This window comes from Meriones unguiculatus, chromosome 10 (genome assembly GCF_030254825.1).
Source record: "Meriones unguiculatus strain TT.TT164.6M chromosome 10, Bangor_MerUng_6.1, whole genome shotgun sequence".
Taxonomy (NCBI): Eukaryota; Metazoa; Chordata; class Mammalia; order Rodentia; family Muridae; genus Meriones; species Meriones unguiculatus.
In genome coordinates, this window is record NC_083358.1 from 75985072 (window position 1) to 75997348 (window position 12277).

Below are 12277 nucleotides of genomic sequence, written 5' to 3' on the forward strand. Positions count from 1 at the left end.
CTAGACCTAACGCTGAATCCAAATGTTCCTGAGAGTTTGCACTCCCACTACAGCGTGATGGTGGCCTACTTGGGACCAAGAAGCTCAAAGGCCTGGATAATGCAGTTCTTGACTGCCAGTCAACATGCTGGGTGCAGTAGGGAGATTGATTCAAAGATTTCACTAAGGTGGTCAAAGCAAGCTGGCCTCTGGATGCCACAGCTTTTCCAAATAGGCGGAGCCAACCCTTGGGGTCGGGTGGGGGGAAGGGGATGGAGGGAAGGAAATATAAAGTTTGTCTTCAAGCTCTCCTCCTATTAGGCTTGTGCCTTCCTTTTCCCCGTGCTATTTAAAGCCACTGGTTAAAAGTTTTCATACTACCATTGTTATTGAGAATCTGTCACAGAGAAATGTTTTCTCTTTGCTTGGGAATTACACATTTCCAATAAACATTGGGCTTAACCGAGCTGTTTAATTTGGGAATTTGGCGGGGGGGGGGGGGGAAGGGGGAAGGGGGGGAGGGTGTTGCAAGAATTAATAACAAATCGGCTTCCTCTTCCGAGGACGGATAAGAGGGTGGGCTGGGATTGGCGTGACCCAGAGCTCCGGACCTCACCCTACAGCTTCGCACCATCCTCCAGCCCTGCAGGGCGCAGGCTCCTCCATCCAAGGTAGCTGCAGCTCCAGGGCCGGCGCCTTCCCCTTCGGCGGCGCCGCAGCTCGGCCTGCGCGGGGCGGTGGTCGCGCAGCTCCGGCCTGCAGGGGGCGCTGGCGCGGGAGGGCCGGGCCGGGGGTCCGCGCGAGTGCGGTGGCGCGGCGGAGCGTGGGTGCCCGGGCCGCGGTCCTGAGTGACTCGGCCTGTGACGCGGCCGCGTTCCTTCCTCTTCCTCTTCCTCCGCGGCCCCGCCTTCCTTCCCTCCGCCCATCTCCCGCCGCGGAGCCGCCGCCGCCAGCCGCGCCGTCATGTCGGCCCCCGCCGGGTCCCCTCACCCGGCCGCCGGCGCCCGGATGCCGCCCAAGCTCGGCGGAGCAGCCTCTGGCCTGATGCCGCCGCAGCAGAACGGTGAGGCGGGAGGGAGGCCGGGGCGCGGCGCGGGGCCTAGGCGGGCGGGCGGCCTGCGCCGGGGCTCGGGGCGGCCGGGGCCGGGCCGGGGAGGCCGCGGTGGGGCCCCGAGGCCGCGGTGGAGCCCGGAAGCCGCGCTGAGGCGAGGGGAGCGGCCGAGGGGACGGCAGGGCGGGGCTGCCGCCCTACTGCGACCCAGGCCGGCCTTCCCGCGCGGTCGGAGGCCGTAGGTTAGGGGTCGATTCCTGGCTCGACCGTCTCCTCCGCCCTGGGCGCTAGCCGGTTGCCCCGGGCGACCCCTGGAAGCCGGAGCCGCAGAGTGCGTGGTCTATGGAGGGCTTGGTGCAGCAGCCTTGGTACCTGGTGGCTCGCATCCTTCCGGCCTCGGGAACGTCGCTTTGATTTTTTTTTTTTTTTGAAGGCCCAGCGAGCCACGTTGCCTGGAAGGGAACTTAGTTTGCACTCAAGTTTGTAGACAAAAGGGTGTAAATAGGCTGCAGACTTGCAGCTGTAACCCCGACCCACTTCGGCCTCGGGATCTGTTGTGGTTTGCCACCGCGCTTGCTGCTCAAGCCTTTGGAGTTTGCTTGTAGAGGGAGAGCAGGTGTCAGAAGCATCGGAACGAACACCTTTAGATCCCCTATCCCTAGCTCTACTTGAAGATACAGAAGAACGTGCCAGCGTTGCTTGGCCCTGTTTTGAGGCAAGGCCTGCGTAGGGCAACAGGAATGTGGTTTTCATACTGAGGTCATATGCTCCGAGCATGCAGGAGTTTCTGCTGAGAAATGATCTTACTCTAGCATGCCTGCTGTGGCGATCTGGAATGTTCCTAGATAGTCCTGAGGGAGGGGCGCTCTTTAGAGACCTGGCAGTGTGGCAGATGAGACCCTCCCAAAGTAATCAAAGCTAAGAAAACCCTTCTGCCCTATGCCAAAGAACAAAACCACCCTAGGACTCATCAAATCTTTGACCTAGTTTACCCTGTGTGCTAATCAAAATTTACTAGGCTTTATCATATTTTAACCAACAGTTGGAACTTTTGAAAACTGGTAATGCTTTTCAATCATGAAATTTATCATAACACCCTGAGAATCAGGTGGAATTTTTACTCACAATTTAAAAAAATATATATGACAGTTTAGTCTTTTTGTGTGTTTATTTGAGACAGAGTTTCTCCGAGTAGCCTTGGTCCTGTACTCATTTTGTAGACCAGGCTGGCCTTGAACTCATAAAGATCCACCTGCCTCAGCCTTCCAGAGTGCTGGGATTACAGGCGTGTGCCACCACCCACAGCTTCCAGTTTAGTCTTAAGATTCCTATGTCAGCCTTATTTATCAATTATTTCATGCCTCTTATAGTCATTATAAAGAGATTTTGCAGGTGAACAGTGTTATTGATGGTATCATACTTATCCTTAACATAAGTGAAAGCATAATTTATGAACAGTTTTTAAATAACACACTTGTCTGTTTTGTGTGCCTGTGTATAAATGTGCCCCAGGTTGCACGTGGAGGTCAGAGGACAACCTCTGGGAGTTGGTTCTTTCTAGCATGGGTTTTGGAAATCCAACTCAGGTTGGCTTCTTGTAAATGCTAATGAGGCTTTGTTTTTGTTTTTCCGTTTTTATTTTTTTAAGACATCTTTGTGTGGGAAGCAACCAGAAATTCGTAATTTAGAAACAGGTCCCAGTTAGAACATTATAAGCCCAAATTCAAGGATGGTGTCCTTGACTTTCAAGTGTCATTTTTATATTAGCCTTAATAAGTTTTAAAACAACACAAAGGGGCCAGGGTATTTGCTCAGCCACATAGATGTTAAATTTGTAAGAAAAAATCCATGTCTTGATGCCTGGTGTAAATGGTGCTTGATTTCTTTTTATACTTACTCTGCATGTAAAGTCTTAACAGTCATTTACCATCTGTTGCTTGGCTACCAGATGGGTATTCAAAGTTAGAATAGTAGATGAAACAGAATCCCTTCTGCCCTGAATTGTATTTTGGCGACATTCAAATTGGTCCTGGCTGGTCTTGAGTGATTTGGTAGGTAGTGGTGGGAGGAGAAGGAAGAGCTGTATGTGTCTAGGAAGAAGTTACATCATGAATAAATCTGGAAGTGTACACTTAGAAAGTGCAGGAAACAGTGTGGAAACTGAAAGCGGTGGATAAGAGCAAAGGGAACTGGGTGGAAGGGAAAGGCTAGGGGAAGAAGTTGGAAGGGGTTGGGAGAAGAGGCCAGGTGTCAGAAAGGTCTTAAAATGTCATGCTAAGGCTTTTGGAAATAAAGAACTAGAGTCAGGGTTGGTTTTGTTTTGTGGAAGGGATTAACTTGACCAAAGAGATGAACAGATCAAATCTGATTTTGTTTTGTTTCTCAGTTTTAGAGAAAATAATCATGAAGATTAAGCAATAATTTCAGTTTTTGTTAGGGCCAGAAACCGCTTTGGTTTTTACTGGATCTCTGGAATTCCAGCCATGGTAATAATAATACAAAAGAGTAGAGCAGAAGTATGAATATAAAATAACATGGAGAAACAAACCAATGACAATAAAAACACCACAGAATGAGATCATTTTCTTCATAACCTTGGCACACTGTGAGTAGTATCAGGTCCTGACTGCGTGGAGCTAAAACTCTTGGAATTCTGAGAGTGATAGGGATGTCTTTTTGTTACAGTGACCATCAGCTCTGTGTGAAATTTTTACTAGTATAATGAAGTGACAAGGTGGGGCCCCTGGGTAACCTCAGGATGGGACTGGTGAGCTGAGGATTTGACCTTTCAGTCCCTACCTGGTAGCCCCTGGGCAGAGAAAGTCTGGTTTGGCCAGCACGCTTTGGAGGCCCCCTGTCCCCCAAGGCTTTGCTTGTGTGCACCCCCTTGAGGCATGGCTATTTATTAACTTTTTTCTCTTTGTTGGAGATGGAATTCAGTTCTATTCCTTTGAAATGTCAGTTTGCTTGTTTTTGCTTGAGCAGGGTCTCCTGGAGCTGAGGATGATTTTGAACGCAGGCTATCTTTTTGCCTCCCAGGGCCTCCCACCAGCCTGCTGGTTCTCTTGCTTCCACTTTCAGATCATGGGGTGTGTTGCCACACTTCCTTATAGTATCAAGGGGCACGTAGTAGGAACTGATGACTTACCTATCACTTAAAGGAGCGTTGTAGCAACCTGCTAATGTGATTGTCCTCTCTAGTGGGGACAGTGTAGTGGTACGGAGCCATGCCTACGAGATCTGACTCTTACATGAGGTAGGAATCACAGAGTTGAATTGAGACGCTGTCCACTGGAGAACTGCTTAGGAAGGGAAGAAACCCACACAGCTACTCCCTCAATTCTTCAGAGTCAGTACTTTTATAAGAAACAGCAAATGGAGGCTGGAGAGATAATGGCTCAGCAGCTAAGAGCACTACCTGCTTTTCTGTAGGACTGGGGTTCGATTCCTGTGCCCACAGTATGGCTCAGAACTGTCTGTAATTCAAGTTCCGGGATTTCCAATGCCCTCTTCTGGCTTCTGAGGGTACCAGACAGACATATGTGTAGACAAAATAACCATTCACATAAAATAATTAAAAAAAAAAAAGAAAAGAAACAGAAGGTGTTTTAAAGACAGATTTGATTTTCTATAAAATATTAAACCGAGGTGGAGGTCTAGTTGGTTCTGGAGCACTGTCTGAAAGTACCTTGTCCAGTTCCCTGATTTTACAGGTGAAATCAAGATCCAGAAAGATGAGGCAGGTGAACTTTCCACCAATGCCTGCGGAAGATTGGTGAGAGAGGCACAGTGTCCTTAGTGCTGCAAACAGTGCTGGGCAGTTACGGTGTTTACTAAAGACTTGCTGACCGAGGCCAGTTAGCACTAGAGTTCAGTGTTCTATCACACACTCCAAGTAGTTGCCACACTGGCCTTGAACTCCTGATTTTCCTGCCTCCACTCCCTTAAGCTCAGATACAGGCACTCACTATCTGACCTAGTTATGAAGCGTCGACACCGAGGAGCAGAGAATAGATAGAAATGAGGCTTTACTATCGAGTTTACTGCTTTTCTAAGGTTAACTGCTAGGCCATCATTTACTTGAAGAAAGAATTGATGTCATTGCATCTGTGAATTCTATTCACTTTGGAGCTACCTTTCTCTAGATTTTCATTCGGAGTAGCATGGATTTACAGAATTAATTTGCATTTGCATATGAAGTATTAGTTGACTGTTTTTCATTTCATTTAGATAGGGTTTTCCTGTATAATCCTGGCTGGCCTGGAACTTGTTCTGTAGACCAGGCTGGCCTTAAACTCACAGAGATCTGCTTGCCTGTACCTCCCAAGTGCTGGGATTAAAGGCATGTGCCACCACGTCCAGCTTAGCTTTGCTTTTTGACATTTCCTCCAAAAGAGCAGAGTCATCAAAGATGCACTGCTAAGTGAAATAATAGCCTGATAATGGTAAAACTCCAAAGTGATTCCCAACTAACTTGACCTGAAAGTGACGGGGACACAACCCAGATTTAACAGCATACCACTTCCCTTTCCCAGAATGATAATACTAGTGGCTTAGCCTTTCAATTGTTAATGATTCAAAGAGGCTAAACAGTGGGAATTATTAGACTTTCTTTTGGAAAGGTAGACAGACTGTTGACTTGGAAATACTCTCTGGCTGTGGGCTCTAGGAGACCTGTCAGCTCTGAAGTACACACAGAACTTAAGACCGATGCAGATGTCCCCAGCCCATGCAGCTAAGTTCTTTCTGATTACTGCAGCATGTCTGGCTGCCCAGAAGCTTAGGTCCTCGGGAGAGCGCTTCTCTCTCCAGCCTCCATGGACTCTCAATACAGAATTTGTTTCCTGCTAAGCTGCTGACTAGCAGTCTCAAAGATCTTAAAGACTTTGTTCTGCATATATGCAGACATCTATCTGTGATGATGATAAATTGTTAGTTATTATAATGTATGGTTTTAATTATTTGCTGGGCCTTTTACATACCTCTCAGGTTTCTGAGTTTATAGCTATTGTTTTGTTTTGTTTTGTCTTGTTGTTGTTGTTGTTTGTGAGCCATATTCACTGTCCCTAGCAATATTTCAGTTAACTTCCTCTTTTAAAATAACTTTCCAAAAAGATGTTTTTATTTTTTACTTAATGTGAGTGGGTGGTTATGTGTTTGTGAATGCAGGTGCTCACGCAGGTCAGAGGCATCACTTTTCTCTGGAGCTGGAGCTAGAGTTACAAATAGTTGTGAATCTTCTGACATGGGTGCTGGGAATCATTTCAGGTCCCTGGAAGACAACTGCTCTTAACTGAGTCATCTCTCCAGCCCAGCTTCCTTTTTAAACTCCATCTACATCCAGATATGCTGGATGGGAAATACACTGAAGTGGGACAGTCTTGAAGGGACTTTTCTAGAAGCGAGACACATTCATAGTCAGTATTGCAGTGTGATGGACATAGAATCATATCAGCCTGGGGAAGGCTATGTTTGCAATAGGGCCTGCTACCTGCGATTGCTCAGAGGTGTAAAACTTTTTGGACTTTGCAGATTTGCAGACTTTGATTCAGTCCAAGCTTTATGGAGAAAAATTAGTTAACATCTTTGAGCTTCAGAGTTTAGTGATACCAGCCTTGTAAAGCTTTTGAGAGGATTAGCTTGAATGAGGTACTATTTTTAAAGAACCCAGTCCTGGTAGGGAATTAGCACTGAGAATCCCTTTTATTTCATTTTCTTTAGAGCACCAGGTTATAAATTCTTGAATGGCAGACTGTGTGTGCGTTTGTTTTCACTATATTCCCAGTAGCAGCTTGTAATAGGTACTCAGCTGAATAACTGAATTTGCTTTCATATTTCATTCTTGCTCTAGAATATTCCGAAAGCCACTAACAACTTTACTCCCCTTATTGTATTAACACTTAGAGCTTAGTCAATGCTTTGATCACTTTAGTCACTTATTTTAGTCTGTCTCCTACCCTTTATTCCTCTTTATGTCCACTGTTGGAAAGTTTCTGCCAGCTAACTTGCCAGAGGGTGAGTTAGGATTATGTGTCAAAAGCATCTGAAACAGTAATAAGAAACCATGTCCAAGTACAGAGGAACAGTTGTGAAGTCATGCCTTGCTTAGCCAGTGGCCAGGTCTTAACATGTAGTAGGGGAAAATTTAAGGGAAAGGTTAAGTTTTGTTTCAGCTGTATGTAAAATGATGAACAAGCCAGGCAAGTTGGCACATGCCCCACATACAGCCCTCAGGAGGATTTCTGAAAGTTTGAGGCCAGCCTGGTGTAAATAGTACATTTCAGACCAGCCAAAGATGCATAGTGAGGTTGCCCCTCGAAAAAGTAAAAAATAATAACCAATTAAGTAAAAAATGGCTTTTGATTGTTCAGGTAAGATTGTGATTTGAGCCTGGTGTGGTGGTACACACCTTTCTGTATTCCCAGTACTGACGAGGCAGAGGCTGTTGGATCTCTGTGAGTTCAAGACTAATGTGCATAACAATATCCGGGACAGCCATGCTATATAGAGAAACCCTGTCTTAAACAAAGTTTGATCTGGCATGATAGAACTGTAGCAGTTCCCACTTGAGAGAGACAAAAGGGCTCTGAAGTGGCTGAAAGGGTAATTCGTTCAATAGCAGAAAGAGTTGTGTGTTCTGAAGATGAAGCTACTAGGAACCTGCAGAAGGGGCCTGTTCTGGCTTTAGCCCAGTAAGACCCACTCTTAGTCTATTGCTTTCCAGAACTTCAGGAGACATTTTTGAAGTTTCATGTTTTTCTCTCTAAGTATTTTTTTAAAAGATTTATTTATTTATACATATGAGCACTCTATTTGCATGTATGCCTTCATGACAGGAGAGAGCATCAGATTCCCTTATAGATAGTTGTGAGCTACCATGTGTGTGCTGGGAATTAAACTCAGGACCTCTGGAAGAGCAGATAGTGCTCTTAACCACTGAGCCATCTCTCCAGCCCTCCTCTGTTAAGTATTTTGTTGACATTTTTTGATAAGTGCCAGATATAGAAATACTTGATGATAACTTAGCATTCATGATTTTCAAAATCATGAGTTCTATGAGGCAGGCCCCAGGCCTTGGAAAAGGCGACTCAGCCTTTGCACTTGGAGAGTTTGAAATTAGACTTGTCCAAAGGAAAAGGAAAAGGAAAGTGGGCAGCTTCTAGAAGCTGGAAAAGGCAAAGGAATTCTCTTTTGACTTTCGGATACTCTGGAAGCAGCACTAAGCTGCATTTGCTCAGTGTTAGGGAATGCTGGGCTGAGATCTGTAGAACAGCTAAGAAATGGGCAGATGAAAGGAGAATTTGGAAGATTCCTGGTAGACATAAGAAGGGTGGAAGCATAATGATGGTGAGGAAGTTCATTTTCAGAGGGTGTCACACTGCCCTGCCTCAGAAACCTTTGCCAACTTTAGCTTTTGTGCTCATCAGCCTCTGGGCCTCTGGGGTCAAGCCCATTGTGCTGGTTTTTTTTTGTGATGGCATGGTGCATATCTTCTTCCCCAGGCCAGCATTTCCTTTGGCTTCTTATCAGCAATTGACCTTCACTGTAGCAAACTCACGGTCTGTTTCTTGAAGGTGGGATGTAAAGGACTTTCAGTATTTTGGTGTGCTTAGGTCTGCTAGCTGAGGGTCATCTCATGACAGCAAGCTAAACTGTGACACAGGAGTCAGGTCAGGAAGGGTCTTTGACTCTGTTTTTATAACAGATTGCCACAAATTGGTGTTTGAAAGAGTCTGAATTTATTATTTGTGAGTGCGAAGTCCAGTTGGGCTAAAATCAAGATGCCTCTGCAGGACACATACCCTCCATGGCCCTAGAGAGTTTCTTTGCCCTTTCCAGCTTTTAGAGGCTGCCCACATTCCTTGGCTCATGGCCCACTTTCTCAGTATTAGGAACCAACCATAGAGTATTTCCCTGAAGATTCTATACCAGGCTCTAATTATCTAGATAGTTAAGGATAATAGAACTATTTTAATAGATGTCATCTGATTAATACCTTAATGCCACATACAGACTTAATTCTCCTCTGCCATTGTAGCCTCACATAGACACATGTTAGGGCATGGACATATGTCTCATTGAACATAGTAAAAAAAAATTCTTTTTAAAATTGCATTTAGGGTAGTAGAGAGAAAGATAGATAGATAGATAGATAGATAGAGAGAGAGAGAGAGAGAGAGTATGTGTAAGTAGGTAGGTAGGTCAGTTGGCAACTTGGGGCATCAGTTCTCTTACCACATGGGTCCCAGGGATCAAACTCAGGTCATGACGCTTCATAGCAAGTGCCTCAACCATTTGGGTTATTTAGATTGTGATACTGAATAAGTAATGAAAAGGAGCCTCGCACCCCCACCCCATCATGATGAGATATTGTTCCCCTTTCTTCGGGCTTTTCTTGAATGAACCTGAAAGGCTGTGGCTTCTGGTGAGTCATTCACTGTTAGGTGTCAGCAGGTACAGTGTACCCCTACTTTTAGGGAGTGCTGCTGAGTAGTTGTACAGAGGCATGAGTATTTTTCATTCTTGTACCATGTGGCAGGAATGAGCCAAGTCAGCAGTTAAGCAGAGGATAGATATTTAAATAGATTTTGACTTGGGCTGTCCTTTCATTGTTCAGTTCTGAAAGCTATGATGGCAGGAAGTGAGCCATATTTTTATGTGTTATAAATGTGTGGGGCTTTTCACATTTTATTGTCAAGGTAATGAAAGACTTCTGAGATTTGTTTTTGCTTGTTTGTAAATAAGTTGTTTCAGGTGAATTGTGATTAAGTAAATAACCTATAGGGGAGTAAATTGTTAACTTAGTAAAATTATGTATAGTTCTCCATTTAGACTTTGAATTACGGAAGTGATTTATTTCCATTTATATTATTTTATATTTGTCTTACATTACTTTTAAATTATATTATTATAAATTATCCTTGTGTTGATTATAAAATATATAATACATGCCCCCAAATAGTTTAATATAAACAAAGTGTAACTTTTATTCATCTCTTATGAGCAGATATTTTTTTATATTATCATGACAAGAAATATAGTGATTCTTTTTATTACAGTGAATTTTAAAAGTATGAACCTTTTGCTGTTGATATTATTTCATTTGAAGTTTGGTAGGAAAACTAGATACTAGAAAAATTAGGCTGGAGATGTGGCTCAGTGATAGAGCATGTACTTAGCATGTGCAAGGCCCTGGGTTTGATGGAGTTAGGGGTGATGGGGATGATAATTAAGGTCTGCCCCAAAGTCAAAGAAAAAGAGTTGGAATAAGACTAGAATCCTGTTGTTGGGGCATGTGGCCATTTGCTTGGCTAAAGCAAGCTGTATATTTAGTGCAGAGAGCACAGAGGGACTTCAGTTACCAGCTTCCTCCACATCTGGGCCCTTGATTCAGTTCCAGCCCTGGAGTGACACATAGGTACTTTTTTTAAAAAATTTTTTATTCTGTGTGTATCAGTATTTGCTTGTTGGTATTTATGTGCACCAGATGCATATCTAGTGTCTGGAGGCTAGAGAAGGTACTGAATACGCTGGAAATGGCATTACAGATAGCTGTAAGCTGCCTTATAGGTGCTGGGAATTGAACCTCCGTCCTCTGCAAGAGCAGCCAGTGCTCATAACTTTTACATGTACGTAGATGACCACATTAATGCTGGCATTGATTTTTGTTAGCAGAAACATTTATAAGCATTATTAAACTTGCTCTGTATTAAGCTCACTTTTCTAAATGCTTACATATAAGGGCCTTCAGCTCTTTGAAGGCAAAGTATTGTATCCACCTTAACAAAAAATTGAGGCACAGAAGATGGTGAATGGAGTCATTTTAGCAACTAGTCCTGTGCTGTGGAGCTGTAATCCAGCTGCCTGGAAGACTGATGCAGGATCACAGGTTTAAGGCCTGCCTAGGCTACAAAGAATATCTAAGTCCCTGTTAGCTCAGTCGCGGTATGTGGAGGCCTTCAGATCGATCCTTATTATCAAGAAAGAAAAGAGGCTGGAGAGTGGTTAATAGCTTACAGCCATCCATACCTTCAGTTCCAGGAGACTCACTGCCTTCTGACCTCAGGGGGCTAGGCACACACATGCTGCATGTACATACATGCAGGCAGAGCACTCATACACATAAATAAATCTAGTTGTTTTCTAGAATACTTCACATGCTGCTAAAGAGTACAATGTTAGTGTTGGGAATATGAGGCATTGTTTAGCATTACTGTTGGAAAAGAATGGTAGTCCTTGGAAAGAGCTATAACAGTAATCTTTTTTTTTTTTTTTTTTTTTTTTTTTGAGATAATCTATTGCTGTGTAGTCTAGGCTGGCCTTGAACTCATAATCTTCCTGTCTTAGGCCCCTAGTGCCAGGACTACAGGTAAGTTCCCAATGCTCAGCATAGTGGCCAGTTTTCAAAGCACTCCCTTCCCCACCTTGCTTTGTAGGAAACCTATTCTCTTAATTTATCATACAAGTTCATCCTCTGAAATGATGTCTGTTGATGATGGTTTAATAAACTTCACCTACAGTGAAATCCTTTATATATGTATTTTTTTATTCTTTATTAATTACACTTTATTCACTTTGTATCCCCCCTGTGGTTCCCTCCCTCCTCCTGTCCCAGTCCCTTCTTTCCTCTACCCTCTGCATGCATGCCTTTCCCAAAGTCCACTGATAGGGGAGGTCTTCTTTTCCTTCCTTCTGATCCTAGTCAGTTAGGTCTCATCAGGAGTAGGGGAGGTCTTCTTTTCCTTCCTTCTGATCCTAGTCAGTTAGGTCTCATCAGGAGTGGCTGCATTGTCTTCTTCTGTGGCTGCTTCCCCCTCAGGGGGAGGAAATTAAAGAACAGGCCAATCATTTCATGTCAGAGACAGTCAATGTTCCTATTACAATGAAACCCACTTGGATACTGAACTGCCATGGGCTACATCTGTGCAGGGGTCTTAGGTTATCTCCATGCATAGTCCTTGGTTGGAGTGTTAGTCTCAGGGAAGACAAGACCCCTGTGCTCAGATTTTTTGGTTCTGTTGCTCTCCTTGTGGAGTTCCTGTCTTCTCCAGATCTTACTGTTTCCCACTTCTTTCATAAGATTCTCTGCACTCTGCCCAAAGGTTGCCTATAAGTCTCAGTGTCTGCACTGATAGTCTGCAGGGCAGAGCCTTTCAGAGGTCCTCTGTGTCAGGCTTTGTTCCCTCTTTTCTCCTTCTTCTAATGTCCATTCTCTTTGCCTTTCTGGATAGGAACTGAGCATTTTAG

At 44.4% G+C, this 12277-nt stretch overlaps 1 protein-coding gene across 5 annotated transcripts in view; it reads left to right on the forward strand.

The window, feature by feature from the left end:
- Positions 1–502: 502 nt before the first annotated feature.
- Positions 503–12277, forward strand: part of Sec24b (SEC24 homolog B, COPII coat complex component) — a 78484-nt gene continuing 66709 nt past the window's right edge. The window contains exon 1 of one of the 5 annotated variants that reach the window (XM_021645084.2): positions 503–1042. In XM_021645084.2, coding sequence (XP_021500759.1) covers positions 943–1042 — 100 coding nt within the window. In that variant the 5' untranslated portion in view covers positions 503–942. The remainder of the gene's footprint in view (positions 1043–12277) is intronic. The other 4 variants (XM_021645090.2, XM_060392694.1, XM_021645099.2 and 1 more) reach the window with 4 other exon arrangements.